Source organism: Vanessa cardui, chromosome 11, assembly GCF_905220365.1.
Source record: "Vanessa cardui chromosome 11, ilVanCard2.1, whole genome shotgun sequence".
In the NCBI taxonomy this organism is placed as follows: domain Eukaryota; kingdom Metazoa; phylum Arthropoda; class Insecta; order Lepidoptera; family Nymphalidae; genus Vanessa; species Vanessa cardui.
The window spans coordinates 10,906,982-10,928,149 of NC_061133.1; the positions used below are offsets into that span (position 1 = coordinate 10,906,982).

General features: G+C 32.4%; 1 protein-coding gene across 1 annotated transcript; it reads left to right on the plus strand.

The window, feature by feature from the left end:
- Nucleotides 1-1,278: 1,278 nt before the first annotated feature.
- Nucleotides 1,279-14,693, plus strand: LOC124533829 (pre-piRNA 3'-exonuclease trimmer-like). Its single transcript, XM_047109361.1, has 11 exons — nt 1,279-1,539; nt 1,816-2,050; nt 2,328-2,479; nt 3,321-3,456; nt 3,948-4,276; nt 4,365-4,492; nt 6,170-6,312; nt 8,028-8,114; nt 9,950-10,038; nt 13,917-14,015; nt 14,374-14,693. The coding sequence occupies exons 1-11, from the start codon at nt 1,412-1,414 to the stop codon at nt 14,444-14,446; spliced, it is 1,599 nt and encodes a 532-aa protein (XP_046965317.1). The 5' UTR covers nt 1,279-1,411; the 3' UTR covers nt 14,447-14,693.
- The last annotated feature ends 6,475 nt before the right edge of the window (nt 14,694-21,168 follow it).

Sequence of the window (21,168 nt, forward strand, 5' to 3'; positions counted from 1 at the left end):
TACGAAATTTTTACCAATTATACAACCAGGTGTATTGTTTTAGTAAAACCCATATCCAAAATTGTCAACTGTTTTAAAACGGAAATACAGATAAAAAAGAAAAGGACTTTACTGTATATTATTTATCAAAAGATCATAATATAATATAAGCGTGGCTGAAATGAACATTTCCCGCTCAGATCCTTTTCAATCAAAGAGATTAAAGATCTTGTTATGTAGTCTTTTATTTATACCTTCATTTCCAAGCGAACGCTATTCAAATTCACATTAAAAAAAAGGTTTCTTGATACAATGCCAGATATGTATACAAAAAAATGCCATCAGATATTTATTATAAATTAGTTGTCGCTCGCGTTTTAGGGAAATGGTTGTCATGTGCCAGGCAAAAAAGTAGCTTATGTTCCTCCTTGAACTTCAAGATTGCTTTATACAAAATTTCATCAAATTCGGTTCAGTAGTTTGGTTGTGAAAGAAAGACAGAAAAACAGAGAACTCTTTCATATTTACAATACTAATATAGAAATAAAGATAGCAATTACAATCTTTTACCGCACCTACGACGCCATTTTGTTTTTTATATAATAAAAACATCTCACCTCTCAATAAATAATTGTAAATAACTAACTGTAAATATTGATAAAACGTGTGTTTTAATTAAAAATATGTCTTTTTCGTTACTATATTTCATAACATCAACGACATAATTATTATCCAATATGGATAAAATCACGTAGCATTTTATAAATTTTAGCATTTATTTTTATACTATAAAATTTTATATTATTTCAATAATCTAACGTAAAGTGTCATACATCAATAATAATGTGAATATTTATTTATTATACTTGAAATATATTTACAGCTGCCCCTGATTTTTGTGGAGTTTGATGCTTTACGATAAGCATTTATTAATGAGGGAATCAACATTTGGAATTTGTAAAAAAATTATGACTTTGGAAAAGACAAATAGCAACTAAATAATTCAAAAAACTATTTATACAATGGGCTTCAACAACATAAAAAAATAGTAATTTTAAATAAATTAACAAAAAGACTAACACATTATCCAACTAAAACGACAAGTCTTGATTGTTATGTACGTCGAATTATTTTTAATATTTTTTTATTACGTTTAAGTACCATGAATTAAAAAAGCATGGATTCTGAGATTTCAATATTTTAAGAACTTTCAATGCTAAATTTCGAGTGACTTTGCTGACAGTTAAAAATGTGTTGACTGTTATACGCTACGGAATGCCACTGTCTTTCAGCTGTCTGTCACTTATGTCAATCAAGTTAAATAACTATTGTTTATAGTTTTTGAGGGTAAATAAAATAAATATATTTTGTTATACACCAGTGCAAAATATTGTACTTGCAATTTCTTAAATTTTTCACCACAAGCTATATAATGGAGATTACAAAAAATAACTTTTTTCAAGAATTAGACAACATAACCAAAAATTTGAAACAATCGTGTTTTGTGGGTTTCGATGCAGAATTTACAGCAATTTTATCGGGTGAATGTTTTAATCATAGGTACGTATATTTTAATTTCATAACACATATCTAATATCAATATAATAAATGCGAAAGGAACCTTGTCTCTTGGTCTTTCATAGCCAAACCATTGAAGTGAATTTTAAAAAGATGGGATGCCACAAGCTTAAACCCTTAGGAAGTTATACCTTCAGAAAAGGCATAGGCTTCTTTTTATGCCTAGCGACTGATAATCAAGTACTAAAAACGCAAGCAAACGCACGCAACGACAACTAGTTTCATTATATGTAAAAATTTTAAAAATGCAATTTTCAGATTATTCGACACCAGCAAAGAAAGATATGATCTTATTAAAAATGAAGTGAGCAAAATGATTATGACTCAAGTCGGCCTAACAATGTTCCAGTATGAAAGAGAACAAGACAGCTATACCGCTGTTGGTTACACATTCCATTTGTGTCCGCAAGCCTTTGGTGATATAGACCAGTCCTTTATATTTCAAGCATCAACACTTCGTTTTCTTTGTAAACACAAATTTAATTTTAACAAGGTAAATAAAATGTGAAATTATATCCAGTCCTGTTCTAAAACCAATATGAATAACCCTTATATTACTTCAAGATAGAAACATTAAACATGATTTTTACAGTATTGTTAATATTAGTAGTAAAATTTAGTCTGTTTGTCTACCAAAGTATTAATTTAATAGTAAATATATCATTACCGTGATGATTACAGACTTATTCATAACAATTTAATAAATTAATTAATTAATTAATTACTAGCTATTATTATGTAATTAATATTTATCTATTATTATTTCACAGTTCATATATGATGGCCTTCCCTACTTGAGTAAAACTGAGGAGAAGCTTATAAGGCAGCAGATACAAGATAAAACACTGTTTATTAATCTAATTAATAGTATAAATATGGATGATGAAAGAACTCTACAGCAATACTGCTCTGAGGTCTCAAAGTATGTTTCTTCAATTTTCATTCAATTAAAGCATTTGTAAATTAATATTATCTATACATATAGTGGAATTGGAGTGACTGTTTGTAACATAAAAATAACCATTTTATACAAAATGCACATTTATGCATATACAATTTTTGTCTATCTGTTTGTTTGCTACTTTTATTTCACAAAGAAGTAAAGACAGCTGGTTGAAAAAAATTTTTAATAGATTATATAATTACTAATGAGAGCCCATATTTTCTAAGACATCATTGAATATATAGGATCTTCAATGATGTCTTATAAAATATAGGACTATATATATAAATATATATTTTATACAAAATGCATAAATGTGCATTTTGTATAAAATGGTTATTTTTATGTTACAAACAGTCACTCCAATTGAAGTTAAGTATATACACTTAAATATGGAAATTTAAACAGTCCATCAGATTGACTAACAGCTCAATTATATTATGAACACAAGATGTAGTTCTTAAGTATATGTTTCCCTAGTAGAACAACTTCACTAAAATTCATTTAATCATACAATTTTTTTTCGTACCATATTGAATATAATAGATAATTCAAGATCTTAACCAATGATACAGAATGAAACATGTTTAAATACAGGGAATATAACCAATAAACTAAGGAAAGTCTGGTTTACAGTTCTTACAGTGCCAGTGTCTATGAGTGAATGTGACCACTTAGTATCATTTGGTATATTAACTAATCTATTTTCCAAAAACAAATATGTAAAGATAGGTATTTGGAAATATCAAATAAACTCTATCTTGTGCCACCATGCTATTAATATTATTGGTTTTTATATAAACAGTATATCAAATTCCAGATGGCTGATGAATGGTGAAGAAGAAACCCTATACTTTGACATTGAGAACCCCGTGATGCGTTACATCGTCCACAATGAAATAAGACTGAGATTTCCTGATGTACTTACGACTGATAGCTTAGGTAATAGCAATAAGGTAATTTTTACTGTGTAGTTCTTAAGGACTATGCCATTGTTTATCACAATTCACTCTGTTGAGTATTCAATATAATAAAGTGAATTAAAATTACATTGTAAATATACAAAAGCTATCAAACACCTCCTTAAGAGGGCTTAAGAGAAAGTATTGTAGTTTGTATAAATATTGTTACTGATATACTTATACAATGTAGTTACTGAATTTATTGTGCTATTTCATGTTTATAGAACTGCAATCAAGTTGATTAATAATTGCTTACTGGCAATCAAGGACTGATTCAAACTAAATTTTTCACAATGTTATTAAGTAATTTTAAACACTTTTCAAACTATTTTCTACCAAAAATCATACTTAATAATTTTGCAATAGTCTCTTTGATAAATACATTTTATTTTTATTTATTAATATGTTCCATTATTGTAGATAGGTTTTATCTCTATTTGTTTTCTTAACAACCAACTAATAAATGAATAATTTTATATTTTCAGGTCCTCATATACCGAGATAAGGATGTAGAAGGAGCAAACAATGCACCAATGATATTACTGGAAGAAAACTTAATGAGCAATATATTAGGATTCTCGCAGATAATTAATTTACTCGCAGAGCATAAAAAACCTATTGTGGGTCACAATATTTTCTTAGACACTGTGCTTTTACACAGTCAGTTTATAGGACCCTTGCCAAAGAATTATTCTGTGTTTAAAAAAAATATAAATAATCTTTTTCCAACAATATTCGATACAAAGTACATATCTCATGAAATGGGCAGAAAATTAACATTCGATGAAACATGGAAATCAAACGCGCTCCAAGAGTAAGGGGTATTATTAATTGTATAACTTATTCTAATGTAAATAAAGCTCATTTTAGTTTGTTATATTATTTTATGTTTCGTTTTTCAGTTTGTACGAATTCTTTTTGGAGGGAAAGTGTAAAAGATTGCAAACTGGTATGAATATTGTTAAAATTAAAATCCCATTTGATGTGAAGCAAACATACCATGAAGCTGGGTGGGACTCGTATTGTTCAGGTAAGATTTAATCTATAAATTATTTTTAGTTGCTACTAGTATCTACATTGAAAGAAAGAATATGATGCAACAAAATCATTACAATCATACTTTTACATATTTTTTTTCTCTTCATATACTAGTTTAGATATATTTTGTTTACTTATGTTATATATTTGGTTAAGTTTTTATTATAAATAGCTCACATTTATCGACTTGTTTTAAAGGCCTTACACATGGTCAGTTTTACGTAATTGTAGACGTTTAAATTACTGATGACAATAATAATAACCTGTCTGATCTCTCCTATCATGGTGTAATCCTCTGCCCACTTCAACACACACAAGTGTTTATTTGTCTAAAGAGTACGTAAGTGTATCCATATGAACATTTTCATGTATTTTAGTAAGCATACTACTTTATTTATAATTGTTTTTACTTAGTTCCTATTTTACTCCTATCCCATGATATGATTCTATTTTTTAAATAACAGTTTCAGGCCAAGCTCATGTAATGCAACAATTATCCTAAAACGAATGCTAATCAATCAAAATAAACTTTATTCAAGTAGGCTTTTACAAGGACTTTTGATCGTCATTTTACAATTAAGTGAAGCTACCACCGGTTCGGAAAGTAGATTCTACCGAGAAGAACCGGCAAGAAAGTCAGTAGATACTCTTTTTCAACATTTAAAAAATACAAATTCATGTTAGTTAAATACAATTATTTAAATTAATATATTCTGCTTGGAAGCCAACAGGTATTATAATAAAGATACATTTGTCTTATTTTTCTGATTAGATTTAACCTAAGAATTAGATTAGACCCATGCAAGCACCATCACATTTGGTGTGCTTAATTTGTGTTTATAACTAAGTAGCGGCCGCCCGCGGCTTCACTTGCGTATTAGTATATAAAAGATAAAAAATAAAAGATAGAGATATGGTGCCGTGGACTTTTTTGTAGAAATAATTAAGACGAACCAGGCAGCTATACATTGTTTTTAATTTTAAGCAAGTTAGGCAGCGCACGCAAATAATTCTGTTTTTTGAGATATTTTTTTCCGACTTGCTTGACAAAAGTTGTGATAGCTCGGTTAATATACATGCTATAGAAACAATTTATAGCCTATAGCACTCAGGAATAATGTAGCTTTCTGCCAGTTAAAATTTTTGTTGAATTGTATTATAAGTTACAGAGATTACCCCCTACATACAAATTTACAAACTTACATATTTTACCTCTTTATAATATTTGTATAGATAACATGTTTGGAGATGAGAAATATATGTCCTTAGCGTAACCAATCCGCACTGAAGCGCCCTGTACTGGAATTAGCTTTACCTTGTCAAACAGAGAGCCATTTTAGGCTGTTTATGTTTTACTCGATAACGTAAACGCAGTATTATAAAGTAATATTTGTCGCGCGCGATTTTGCTCCCGTTTTAAGGATTTTTCGTCAATCGTTAAATACTAAAAGTATTATGTCCTTCCTTGAAGTTTAAGCTTATACGAAATTTCAATAAGGTTTGCCCTTAAAAGGACAACAATTAGGCAGCATACGTTAATTTTCTTTATTATTTATCTTTTCAAGTCCTGGCCAATCGTAGCAATATAAGACTCCGAATGTCTCTGCAAATAAAATAAAAGATCGTTAAAATAATATTTGATAATAGTTTTGGATTTCATTTTGTTTAGGGTACTGTTTCATCCGTTTGGGTCACTGGGCGGCCTGTGATGCCAGTGGAAAATTTAGACCGGTCGGACCGAAAGAAAAACTTGCTGCTCTCAATACTTTCTGCAACAAAGTTAATATAATTCGGGGAGCTGTAGCTTATATGGTGAGTAAAACGTAAAATTATCATACTTATTTTATGTATGCATACATTTATATAGCATTTTTAAATATTGGAAGTGAATATTGTAATTGAGAACAGTCCTTTCAGTTTTTTTTCTTTTTAAGTCATCGGTCAATGGAAAAGCTGGGTCCTAATGGTAAGTGGTCACCACTCACTCGTAAACATTGGCGCCGTATGATTTTTTTTCAACAAGATAATTGGTGGTACCAATTATCTTGTGCCTGCTGTTACACTTGCTAACAACCTTTAGGAGTTTAAGGTATAATAATGTACGAAAGAACCAAATGCGCCGTATGTTTAAAATTAAAAACTGTCACTGTCAGGGGAAGAAAATGTTATTGTATTATTTTCATTAAGAGACAGAAATATTATGACATGTTTCTATGCTATCTTCAATTTTCTGCGTCGACTTTGTTATGGTAAAATCAAATTTTCATGAAGAATAAAGAATACAAAGTTATTAATACTATTTTCTTAGCTCCCTTAAAGATAACATTACCTAAAATCCTTTCTAAGAGAATACATACAACGATCATGATCTAACATTGAAAAATAAAACAAATTTCAAGATTTATTTCTACTTTTGGCTCTACGATAATAGTCGGTATTAGAACTACTTTTTTTAAAATATGAATATATAAATAAATATGCTTAACAGTCAAAACTTATCAAAGTTTAAACCAATTATTTTTCCTATTTCTTATTTAATTTTAACCATTGAGTAATATTGCTTCTAAAATAGATCAATTTCTGAAAAAGTGATCCCATACTATAAAGTATTTACTATATCTGTATTTATACGAAATATGATGAAGATAAGCATATTAAGTATGACGTCCTTGGTCGAGTGGTGTATACGCCGGCTTTCATGGGTACGCCACTCCGATGTCCCGGGTTCGATTCCCGTCCGAGTCAATGTAGATTATCATTAGTTTTCTATGTTGTCTTGGGTCTGGGTGTTTGTGGTACCCTCGTTACTTCTGATTTTACATAACACAAGTGCTTTAGCTACTGACATTGGAATCAGAGTAAAATATGTGATGTTGTCTTATTTTCTTTTTATAAATAAAGTAAGGGATTTAGGGGTAGTAAAATTTAGTTACAAAGAAAAGTCTAGTAAATATCAGCTTTTTTATTTATTTTCATGCGTTATCCATTATTCCACCTATAATTGCAAATCTTAAAAAAATATAGAGGAAAGCTTTGTAGTATGTGTCTGTGAATCTTATCACATAAACGCAGGTTCTAGGCTGAACATTTTTTGCTCTTTTATTATTCATTCATCATACATTGATGGAAAACTACTTCACTTTAACGCTGTAACGTGGTCACCAGCAATGAGGTAATTTCCCGCCATTTACTTAATCTTTCTCTGAAGTTCAGATCAGATAGACATACTTCTAAATGTTATACGGTTTTTTTATATTATCCGGGAAGGCATATGAGTCCACTCCACCTGATGGTAAGTGGAAATGGAGTCGACACGTGAAGACGACTAGTAGGTACCCACAGCAAGAATGAGCTGCACTAGTAACCCCCGCCATGCCAGCCCGTAAGATGTTATACGGTTTCATTAGTTAGGCCTCACTACTGTGTTAATTTAAGTGCAATCAAAATATCCATAAAATAAAAATTGGACACAAGATTTTTTTATGAGTTTTAATAACGACGAAATTTTAACGATAATTTTATTACAGAATCTCGTGAACGACGATCCGCCGAGTCATCGCCCCGATTTACTTCACGTTAAATCAATTAAGGAACGAGTTATTAACGTCGGAAAGGTACCATCTTTATATACATATATATGCTATTGTATAATATTTATCGCCCGATAAACGTAATTGATTATCATAATAACTGCTATTTATAAGTCTCCCGGGTACGTCGCAACAGTAATAACGACGCACTTGTCTCGAAGAGACATAACGGGCATCGTTATTACAAAGTCGCCGGCCAGGATCATTACATAAGGAGCTCGAGGTGATGCTATTTACGTATCGATTAGTAAACACGCTCCGCACGAGTCGTCCCGATCCTCGGAGCCAAAATTAGAGTCCATATGTTACGGAACAGTTATGGTAGTAATAATTGTCACCTCGGCCGGTGGGACGTCGCTTCGCGGGACGTATTCCAGCTGCCGCGTCACGGCGTCGGTGCTCGAAGAGCTCTGGCTCGCGGCAAGTGACACAGGCGACACGGTGCGACACGCTGCGACACAGAGACCGGCGCGGCGGCGGACGGGCGCACTGGCGCGCGGCCAGCGCACGCACACACGCACGCGCACGCACTCCCACACGCGCATGCATGTCTCCCGTTGCTAGTTAAAACGGATTGATAATGGTCGAGTGTCGCGAGTGGATCTTTATTTTGGCCCCGGGATATTTTTTTTAAACATCGAGCTGTTTGATTTTTTAAACGTAAGAGAAGTCATTTTTCATTCCTCTGTCAAGGTTGATTTAAGGTTAGGATATAAATATAATTCGGGTAGCGATGTCGCCGCAGCTGTATTTATGTTGAGCATTTGGCGCGCTGGCCGAGTGCGAATAGAGCTGGGAATGGTATTATTTCGATTGGACGAGATTGGATAATAACAAATAAACTTTATCGATTATTTGGTTAAATTTATTTATGTTTGCATTACTACGATGAGATTAAAGTTAATTATTGATAGAAAATAACACATAATTTAAAAAGTTCTTTAAGATACTAAAACAACTATCGCTTTAAAACTTTATTATAAATACAGTACTATTAACTATTAGTTGAATCTAAAGAAACATTAGCGAGTAATAAATAACGAATGTTTGGACGTAGTATTTACGACCAGATAATCCTTCATGACATTTCCTTATACAATTTCCGTGTGCATGATAAGTGTGCTAGCAATACACATTGAGACATCTAAATCACATCTCTGGCAGCGCTTTAGTGGCGCAGAAAATGTCTTATCTCCAACAATGCCAAGTTTAGGAACTACTATCAGCGGGCAACAAATCTGCTTACACGATTAACGACTTAAACCAAATTCTGTGATGCTTTATGGCACAGATTGAAAATGACGTTCACTGTCATCTAACTTCTGTAGGCATATTACATTATGTCTAGATTTAGTACTTGTTGATTCTTGTACTAACACCGTACTTCTTACTCCTTCTCTTTGTACTACTTTCTTGTACTCTGTAATTAAAATGGCGTGAAAAATAACTACTGATTTTCTTGCCGGTTTTTCACGGTAGAATCTTTTTACGAACCGGTGGTAGCTTCACATTAATCCGCTACAAAAATGGAATCTATATGATACTCGTTGTTTCCCGCGGCTGCGCTCGCGTCGTAGGAGGTTGGATGACATGTGTTAGACAAAATAAGCCTGTCTTTCCTTGGACTTCAAGTTTCCTTCATAGCAAACTTCATCAATTTCGCTTCATGCCTTTAGTCGTGAAAGAGCAGACAGACAGACAGAGGTACTTTCACATTTATAATATGAGTATGGAAGAAACTATAGATTGTAGGCTTTACTCTGGTATGTTTATAATATTCAATAAACCTAAGATCCCAATTAACCCTTCGATTTATTTATCGGGAAATATATGTAATATCGATTCGCTTGTAAATACAGATAACATCTGTGCTCGCCAGCTTCGGTTCTGTGGACATAAGACGTTACGGCAGCCGGACTGCTCTCGTTGCGGCCAGCTCGCGGAACGTGTAAGTATTCACTACGAGCTAACAATTTCTTAACAATTACACCCATCATATTTGACGACCTCCGTTGTCGAGTGGTGTGTATACCGGTTTTCATGGGTACGCCACTCCGAGGTCCCGGGTTCGATTCCCGGCTGAGTCGATGTAGATTATGTGTCTAAGTGATGTTGTCTCATATATATATATATATATATATATTTATCCCGCAAACAATTGGCCGTCCACTGAAGGCGAAAATGCATTTAAACTGACGTCCACCTGCTTTTGGCGTCCGTATACCGGACGCCACTTTTTTAGCCGGTGGCACTGAGGTCCTATTCATCCTAGCTAGCTGTAGTACAAAAATCGACGGAAGGTAAAAGTCGCTTAAAATAGTTGAAATAAAATATTGAAAAGTTCACGAAGAAATCACCGCGCAGGTGAGGCGCTGCCGCAGCGCGTATATCGCACACAGTATATCGAGGGGAATTCCTGACTACGGATTCGCTTATTTGGCGTCCAAAATTGCGACGTTGCCGTCTCGCTCATTTCACTTACGACTTGCATAATACCTATTCGGTGCTTGATTATTGTTTGTTTTACATCAGTGTGTAGAAATAAACTGTTATTGGAACTTATTTAATGTTTATTAAATATATTAACAATCAATATATGAATTCCCGAGGACTTCGTGGAAGAAAAATTTTAAATATTTTACAATAATTAATATTTATATTAATTATTCATAATAATAACATAAAGTATGTCTGTCTGTCTGTTATCTTTTCACGCTTAAACTGCTGAACCGATTTAGATAAAATTTAGTATGGAGACATTGTAGAGAAGAACATAGGATAATTTTGTCTCCAAAATCATACCCTAACGAGATTAAAAAGGAAAGTAGAAAGAAAGGATAGTTTCTATCCACGAAATCATCCTCTTAAGGGACTAAAAGGGGGTGAAAGTTTGTACAACATCTATATCAATCGTGATTGGTATATGTACTGTTAAATCTTCTGTTATCTGTGATTGGTAGTTTTTATTATTCGGTGTAATCAAACCGGCGTAAAGCTTAGTACTTTGTACAGGCGCCAAATAGCCATATACAGACGTCTAATAGCTGTATACGGACGCAAAATAGCTGTATACGGACGCCCAATAGCTGTATACGGACGCCCAATAGCTGTATACGGACACCCAATAGCTGTATACGGACGCCCAATAGCTATATGCAGACGTCTAATAGCTGCATACGGACGCCCAATTAAAAAAACATAATCAAAATAAACTTTATTTAAGTACGCTTTAACAAACACTTTTGAATCGTCATTTTAAAATTAAGTGTAGCTACCACCGGTTCGGAAAGTAGATTCTACCGAGAAGAACCGGCAAGAAATTCAATGTCGTGTTAGTTAATACAATTATACATATAAATTAATATATCCTGCTAGGAAGTCAACAGGTATTACCTCCACGCTTTTTTATCATCTATAAAATCTTGTTTCGAATAATATGCTTTTTTTTACCAATGTATTTTTTACAAACGGTTTGAATTTACGAAACGGCAAAGTTAAAAATGTCTGTGGAATTTTATTATAGAATCGGATACCTTGCCCCAAGAAGGATTTATTGACTGCGGAGTCGGAAACTTGGCGTTATAAGTTTATCCTTAGTTCTAGTGCACATACAATGATGATCACTGATTTTATCAAAGTGATCAATGTTGCTGTGAATATATATAATATTGTTGTAAATATACTGTGACGGAACAGTGAGTATTCCTACTTTGTTAAAAACATCCCGAAGAGAGTCCATGATTATAAATAAACCGGATTGCTCTCTTTTGTAAAATAAAGACAGATCCAATATCTGCAGCGTTACCCCAAAGTAATATGCCATATGACATAATACTGTGAAAATAACCAAAATATACTAGACGAGCGGTATCAACATCAGTTAGTTGTCTAACTTTTCTAACCGCGTATGTTGCGGAGCTGAGTCTTCCTGTTAGGGATAATGAATGAGGACTCCACTGAAGTTTGGAATCCAATTCTATTCCTGAGAACACCGTAGTATCGGCTACATCAAGACGGTCACCGTTTTAAGATATCTTATAATTATGCTTTCTAACATTGGGTAGGGTAAAAACTACAAATTTTGTTTTTTGAGCATTCAAAACTAAATTATTTACTGTAAACCACTTGTGTATCTGTGATAACGCACCGTTCATGTCGTCATAGTCAGTTTTTTTTTTGTCAACCTTTTAAATCTGTGAAGTATCGTCAGCAAACAACACTATATCATAAATACCTTTAACATAGAAAGGAAGATCATTTATCTATACCAGAAATAGAAAGGGACCCAAAATTGAACCTTGTACGATAGCCGAGCGATAGTGATCTTGAGGCCATACAGTATTATTTGAGGTGGTACTATGTGGCTGCAAGCTACCAACTATAAAATGAAGCACTGTTCCCAGTAAATTCATTTTATTATAAGTACTATCATTTTATTATTGTAAATATAAAATTTGGTAGGTAGACTTTTATGACATACAGGAAAAATAAAACACAGGAGATAACAAATACAACAACAAAATAATATGATAGAGAGGACATAATTATTCCGATGAAGTTTTATGGGCAGAGCCACTTGTGCTAAGAGCGAAAATGAGAGACACGATCATATTTACGCAAACCAAATATGAATCTTATTTAGAAATTTTGAAATCGCCCAAGTTTTTCGCTGATCCTCCGTGAGACGTGTATAACAGTCGTCGGCGTAATCCAGGATAGGAAGCAAAAGATTCGTATTTACACATTATAACATATTGGGCATCCGTATATATATAAGCCTTACGAATATTGGAACAAAATAAACGTTGAAATGTTTGTACAGAACAGCGATAGGAAAAGAAAGAGACAACAAACCTAAAGCTGGCAACGTCGCACTTCCAAATACAGTCCATCCTGTGAGGACGCTAAATAATCGATGCCATAGGTAAATTATGATCAATATATCTAGGATGCCTTAAATGTATCATCATGGTTAGGGGTTCGAAAATGTTTGGGCATGACTGAAAGACGAATATCGCGGATTTTCTTTTTATCGGAAAACGACGTATCCCAAGGACCTGGAAATGAATAAGAATGTTAAGTAAAGTAAGGGGAACTTGGGGACGTCGTAATGATGCACCACGTACATGACGCCAAAAAGGTTGTAGGATGTATATATATATATATATATATATATATATATATATATATATATATATATATATATATATATGTTATTATTCCCAAAACCAGGTACTTCGGTACATTTAGCACTACAAGTAGGATGTATTATTCACATTCGTTCAGTTTAGATGTATAAGCATTACAGACAGACGAGAGTTACTCATACATTTATATTATTAGCATCGATTTTTCATTCCTGACATCGGTCAGCTTAAACTCATCTAAGCGATTAAGTATTGCTATTTCTGACAAAACTCGTATACACTTTCGATCATGTTGGGTTATGCAATTGCTTTCAGACCTTCAGTTTCAAAATGTCTGTATGTAATACGATAATAATAATTAAACGAGAAGATAAAGATCGCTTACTTCGCGGGGCATCTCAGTTAGTATCTATTAAAATAATTGTCCAGAAAATTTAATCATTTAATTCGAAATTTGAGATACTTAAAGTCAAATATTCAAGCAAAATGTATTAAGTCCAATTAATAAAATAAACGCTCTTTTCTAAATCCAATTTTAGGTAATAAATTTCCAATTCTATTAGCATTTTACTAATAAAAATACCATCAACTCACATCAATATTAAAGCTCATTTGACGAAATGATAACAGTCAAAGGCAATAGTAGAACTATATTTATTATTATACTGTAATATTTCAGAGCGGACAAGATATTGAAACAGTTTCGAAACGACCGGGACTACAGAATAGCGCCATATAGTTTTGTCAAACATTCTCCCGTCGGTCGTGTGGCTGTTTGGTAAATATATTAATTTGTAATTATAGAAAAAATATGTTTCTTAATAATATTTTATTATATTTAACATGTTGTAAATAACTTGATTAGTGATTAAATTTTATTTCCATTTCATATATTCTTTGCACTTTTAATGGATATGTCAAAAATAAATTAAATTTTTAGAGTTATATTCAAGTACTGATTTGATTCTTTACCAGCTTAGTATTAAAAAAAAAGTATAATCTTCGATTATTCATTTTTTTCTAGCTCAAGAGTTACTTGAAGTTAATCAAACTTAACCTTACGCAATTACCTATACATATACATATATATAGCTTATAGGCACAGGGTTTGAAATTAAAACATATTTATGTTTCAGGAGCAGCGCTATTATAACCGGAAGCATATTACTCGTGTTCATACATCGAAATTTCAATACAAAAATTTTATAATTCAAACTCCTTATTGCTCAAACAGAAAAGAGTTTGAATTACGAATTCTTTTTAAAAAAAAAAATATTTAGATATTATATTAGCTTTGTACAAATATTGTAGATACCATCAAGCTGGCATAGTATTTTGTTAAGAAATTGCTAAAATCGTTGTAACTTTTTGATAGGATTAATAAGGTGTTTTTATCAAAGTGTTATACTATCGATTGTTTTGTTACAAATTGATAAATAAAATGTTCCTCTACCTCTGTTGTGGTTTTATTTATTTATTTAAAATGTAATGTGATTTTGTTTTATGGTGTTAGTAAGTGCTTCCTGCTGTCCATACGTGCTGGCATCTTTTAAATTTATCTATCCGGGTCAATGATACACTGATGGACTTAGAAACTGCAACGGGTCAATGATACACTGATGGACTTAGAAAGTTTAGGATTACTTTAAATTGATATTTTTGATAAGTATACAAACTTTTTAGATTAAACTAAATGAAAATGACTAGTCTGTTCATTGATCAAAAAAAAAATTATTTAAAAATGCCCTAAAAAAAACCTTACAGCCTATTTGGACTAAACACTTAATACAATTAATTAAAATTTGAATCTGTTTACGAATTATTTAGACGAAGGTTGGAAAAAGCTTTTATGAATAGGAGATCCGGTACGGTTAGTACTCAAGCAGTCACTCGTGGCGGCGTCTGATTACTGTTTTCCTAAGAAATCGTTTTCTCATGTTACTAAAAATTAAAAGAGAGCTGAATGAAGAGCTCAGAGAAAACGTACGTGCACGAATAATAAAAATCAGGCTAATTAAGCAGCAATGATCTCCTTTAGATCAATAAATAATCCAAAGCCCTCTGGAGCTCACAGACAACCTCTTTTAAGATTTCCGCGAGAACATCTTAATTGCACTAAAGAGCAATGGACCTCCATATGGATTACCGATGAGTGTAGAATATGTTTAAGGTTGGTTCACACATGGGATTAATAGGCGAAAATTGTAATGAAAGATAATCCCAGATCCCACACCAATTTGACAATATTGCGAAGAGGAAGCGCACCATGAATTGGTCAGCACGTAACCCGGATCTTAATCCCATTGAGCATGTTTTGGGACAGTTAAAAATGTTGTACATGTGACTAATCCTATGCCCATAATAGTGGGAACACTAAGAACAACGATTTCATGAGAATTTCATGAGAACCGTTTAATAACCCCAATCAGATACATGCGGACCTACGAGAATCTGTAAGCTACACGTTGACGCAATATACCTTATTAAACGGAAAAAAAACTGTACATCAACTTTTTTCATTTTAAAAACTGATTTATGGTACACTTTTCAGTTTTGTTCATAAAAATTGTTTGGCCCTTTCCAGCATACAATGTGACACAGGATACGATACTAAATATGATGTTATGTAGTTAACTTACCAAACTAAAGGATTAATTTTAAATTTGTACGAAAAGTTTAAATTCTTGATTAAAATGTTCATTTCAAAAGCGATTGATCACTGATGCAGTTTATGATTCTGTCAGTGTGTTTATTATTATCATTATGAGCTTATTTTAAGCTCATAACTACGGTACGGTACGGTCGGAATGTAGATTCTTCTGAAAACGATCTGAAAAAAAACCAATAGTCACTCATTTACACGGTATCCAATAATTAAATTTATATATCCTCACAGACGGCTTTTAGTCGTCTTAGTGAGTAACAATCCCACATAACAGATAGAAAGAAAAACGCACTTATATTTGCGCATCCAATTGTTCACTTGTACAAATATGTCCTACGCATATAGTTAGTCTGTGCGATTGGCCACTACAGTCAATAAACCTTTTCAAAACCAAAATATCTATTGCTCTCCTAAGATATTCTTTATTTATTATACGACATAAATAGCACGAAACCCGGGAAAAGCCAGTTTCGGTGTTATTCTAAAGGCTTTTACCTTTCGCTACAAAACAAACCATCCATTACCGTTGACCAAATTCAAATGATCAATTAAAAACAAGACCTGCGTTGTAAATTTAAATTTAATCTGTGTCCCATTCCTGGATGGCATTCAAACATTTAACAGACAAAACATACGTTGCCGCCAAAATACGTTTTGTTTATTTATGACAGAACTTTTAAGCTGTTTTACTGAATTTATTCAACGTTACAGACAAAGTTTATAGAGGCTTTCTTTCGATGACAACATGTTTTGATTTGTTAAACGATCTGAAGTAAACCGTTTCTTTAATGATAATGGATTAGTGCTAAATGTTATCAATCAGATGAAATGTTAGATGTTTTGTTTTCAAATCCTTATAAACAATATCCAGTCATAAATTATTTTTAAAGGTTACTATGAACATTGACCAAAAATATGGGTTTTGAACTCTATTATTGTTTGACAAGTTCATCGATTTGCAATATTTACATATAAATGGAAATACGAATACGTTCATTTAAATAAAATTATATATAATTATGAACAAGCGGTCGTGCCCGTTTTATGCTTGAATTCTTGATCACACTATTACCTGCTTCACAAACATGTTCAATACATAAACCCCTATACTTAACTTAAAAAATTCATCGTACCGCTGCTCTCGTCTCTCCTCTCCTATAATTTTCACTAAATTTACTTGTTATATAACTACACATTTTTACCAATACAAGCCAACAAAAACATTGTTTTAATAAAGTAGCATTAAATCATTGTCTCCAGATTCCTAATATTTTATTATGGATTGGAAGATTTTATTAAGATGACTTTAAGATTTTCTATAACACAAATTAGACAATAAACAATAATTTTAAATAGCGTGTTAACATTTTATATATTCTTAAAATTGAGTCACTTTAACTGCATATGTTATTGTTACAGAGCATTGGAAAACGTCGATACTCGCAGGCGCGATTCCCGAGTCTAGAACCCTCGTATCCGTCAAATTGAAAACCTCTAAAACAAAAGTTTACCAAATTTTAACAAATTAAATAGAATATTGGTAAATTCGAAATTAAATTTTATCTTATTGTTATGTCGCCAAAACCTTGGTTGAGCAAGCAAGATAACCACAGCTGTTTCAATATAATCAACTAATCAACAAAAATGGAAAATTTTCACAACCCCTATATAATAAATATGATCCACACTCAATACATATGTACTGGAAAATATATTTACTGCATCTACCAATCGGTGTTTCTTATCGAAAAATCCAGACAAAAATGTTAATAATAAATTGACATCACCATCGGGCTTGTAGAAATAAGCGTAGTTCATTCATAAACTCGATAAAGGCAGGAAACATAAGCATAACTCAATTAGCAGCTTCAATTCCGTGTAAATCAACATAAATCGCGCGTGTCAAAACGTTTGCTCTTAATTCCACAGCGTGAACTAAACGTGTTTTCAGTTACTAAACGCAGTTCATTCGACGTTTATACAAATTTATTGCACTTCTAATTTCAATTCATTGTTATGAAATCTTTATTTATATTTAGATAAATATCGAATTCTCAATTCGCAGATAAATATTCTTGTTTTAAGGAAGTTATAAGATTAAATTTACAATTACCTCTTCGAAAAAACTCAGTATATTTTCCCATAATGACAACAGTCTCTTCGGATAAAAAATTGCAAAACATGGAACAAATTTTAAATAGGTAGAACATATTTAATAATTGTAGTTTATTGTTTTAATAAAGTATTCAATAAAATTATGTGTTGCCATAAAAATATGACATTTTATGTTCATACTAGAACGATAACTGTAAGTAGAATAAGCATCGAAAACTTATGTTAGGTTACATTTTAATACAAATCATAACTTTGACATGAAACTGTATCTTTTAAACGCCTGAAAATAATTTTATCACTTAACTAATAGAGGAAGCCAATGTTATTTCAATTTTAATGAATGGCTTAAATATAAGTAATAAAACTACGAGTCTTTAAAATTATATTATGTGGTCGGAAAAAACGACGGCCTGCGGTTTGTTTACTTCACCGGTCATATAAAATTTATACGATCAAGAAGTTTGTCAATTAACCACCGATAGTTGGTAAAGCGGGTTGAAAATAAATTATAATTCAATTAAATAAGTTTTTACCGAATTCGCATCAATTAACTAACATTGTAATATATTAACATATCTTAAGATTGTGTGTGTAAAGTGATTTTTTATAAATTTATTACTGTCCTTCAAACATTTAAGTAGTATACTTCCAAACATGTACAACTTATACGATAAATATTCAATTAATAGTTCTACGTGGTTTATCGTCTCAAAAAGATCATGTACTATTACAAAAATGACTTCTGGTTTACTTGCTTAAATTTAAATAAATATAATCTACATTTACTATTTGTTGGTATTTAAAACGATTAATTTTATTTCAATTGCACACAATACATGCCCGTCTGGGTAGATGCCACCCTCTCCTCTTACGAGTATATTCTACCACCAAGCAATATTTAGTGGTGATGTGTTCCGGTTTGACGGATGAGTGAGCCAGCGCCAATTTCTTACAGCGCTAATGTACATGGGCGATGATGATCACTTACCATCGGTTCACTCATTTGTCAAATGAATCATTTTTAAGAGTTATATATGAATGCGGTCACTTTAAATCTCTATGTTATCTCCTTGTCGAGTCATATTCAGTACAGCTACCACTTTTGCCCGAACATGTACGCTCGTAGCCACTATTATCAGAGATCTATCTTCGTGCAATATGCCATTCGTATCTCCATTTCATGATTATCGGTTATCTTCCAGCTTTTCCGTGAAGAATGCTGTTCCAAACTTCCTCTTAAACACTCATATCGTTTTCTACTAAATGATATAATGCTACAATATGCATAATGCTTACAAATATGACTTATAATATCAGAGTGTGCCCTATTTCCGTCGGTACGCATTAGAGTATAAAAGTGCCCAGTAATGTGGCCTATTTAGCGAATATATTACACAAACAGGTATTAGTTCAGAATGTGTCTGTAGGTGAGTCATATAAATACCCAGGTACGTGTAATGCCGGTTCGGAATATCTCCTGAAACCTTAACGTTTACAAAATAAAGGCTATTGTGCAATAAATATAGATAACGCTAGCTTCAGACAAGAGCCCAGGAGCTGAAGCGTTTTTCCAAAGCAATTACCTACAGTTCGGTGAGCTCAATACATTGATTTATTTCGCTCTCTGTGAATCATACTTTAGATATTTATGGGATTGTTTTATGTAACTTTTATCAATAGCTGCGAACGTGTTCTAAACTTCTGTTTAGTTGCGTTCTGTAAGATTTATATTTTAATATGAATCCGGTTCCACATTATACGGGAAAATTTAAGGACTTAACCCTTAACATATGAAAATTAATGGTCATAATAATACATTATTAAGGGAAATTTACAATATATTTTGCTTTTTAAAAAATAAAAACGCAACAAATGTGTTGGCGGAGAAGATTTAAAAAATAGGTATTACTACTATATAAAATAAAATTAGTTCGTGTATAGAAGATTAGAAAGCATGTGAACGGGGTCGGATATCCCTACTTTTTACTTAAAGTGGAAACATAGATATGATTTGTTATGTCATTTGCGATCTCTTGAAACTATTTGATATTTAGGCCATGCTAAATAAGCCGAACAGAATAGTATACACCGTTAAATCTATGAAATGAGCCATTATAATTGATGTCGAAAATCCGAGAAGTTCTCTTTGTGCACTTCGTTTATTAAGAAATGTACAAATCTGAATTCGTTCTTTTTAATTTGGCATCAGTACCAGACGGTTATGGGTGAGAAAGTATTGGATTAAAGAGGTAATTTGTTGTAAAATCACAAAAATATTTGCAGCCGTTTTAAAAAATGAGAACAATGAAGCTTTCTGACATATTAGAGGATCTCCATTTTAGCCCATGATTATTTGTAAGCTTATTAGCTATAAACTATTGCTGATTCCTTCATAAATAACTTGTTGTAAATCACTCTTAATCTTTTTGTCAAGCTGCCTGCTTCGTTTAGAATTAAGAGCTACGATTTCGTGCGATTAATGATGAACCCTAAAGATTTGGTCTACTTCTTGATGCTTGAAATTTTTAACAATTATGTACATCATGACATAGGATAAAACAAAGTGGCTTATATTATAGCCGATATATGTCCCTGTGTATGCTTAGATCTTTAAAATTATACAACGGATTTTGATGCAGTTTTTTTTTATAGATAGACTGATTCGAGAAGAAGGTTTTTGTGTATAACCCATATTAAATATAGAAAAAAAATGACAAATTATGTAGCATGTAGGTATATTTAATATCGACATTGCATCCGTGCGAAGCTGAGGCGGGTCGCTAGTCGTCAAAATTTAAATAGCCATTTAATAACAGTTGTCATAAAATGTATTCAAATGTAGTTTAAATTCAACGTACACGTTACTAGGATGAAGCTTTTAATCTCATGTTTAATGTCGCAACTCAAGCCATCACAATAATAGAATGGCACATAGACAATTCGAATTACTATATACTGATCGGTATCACACGGCGTCTGTGCAGCCGCGCGATCTGTCACCGACGGCCTTCCCTTGTAACCGACCTATTGTTCGGTAAATCAGTACACATCTGTCTCGCTGAAAAATGTAATGTATTCAATTTCTCTGGCAGAGGCATCGTCAAATGTATTTTCATTTGTTTCGCGTGGGCCGCTATACTCTGATCCACCA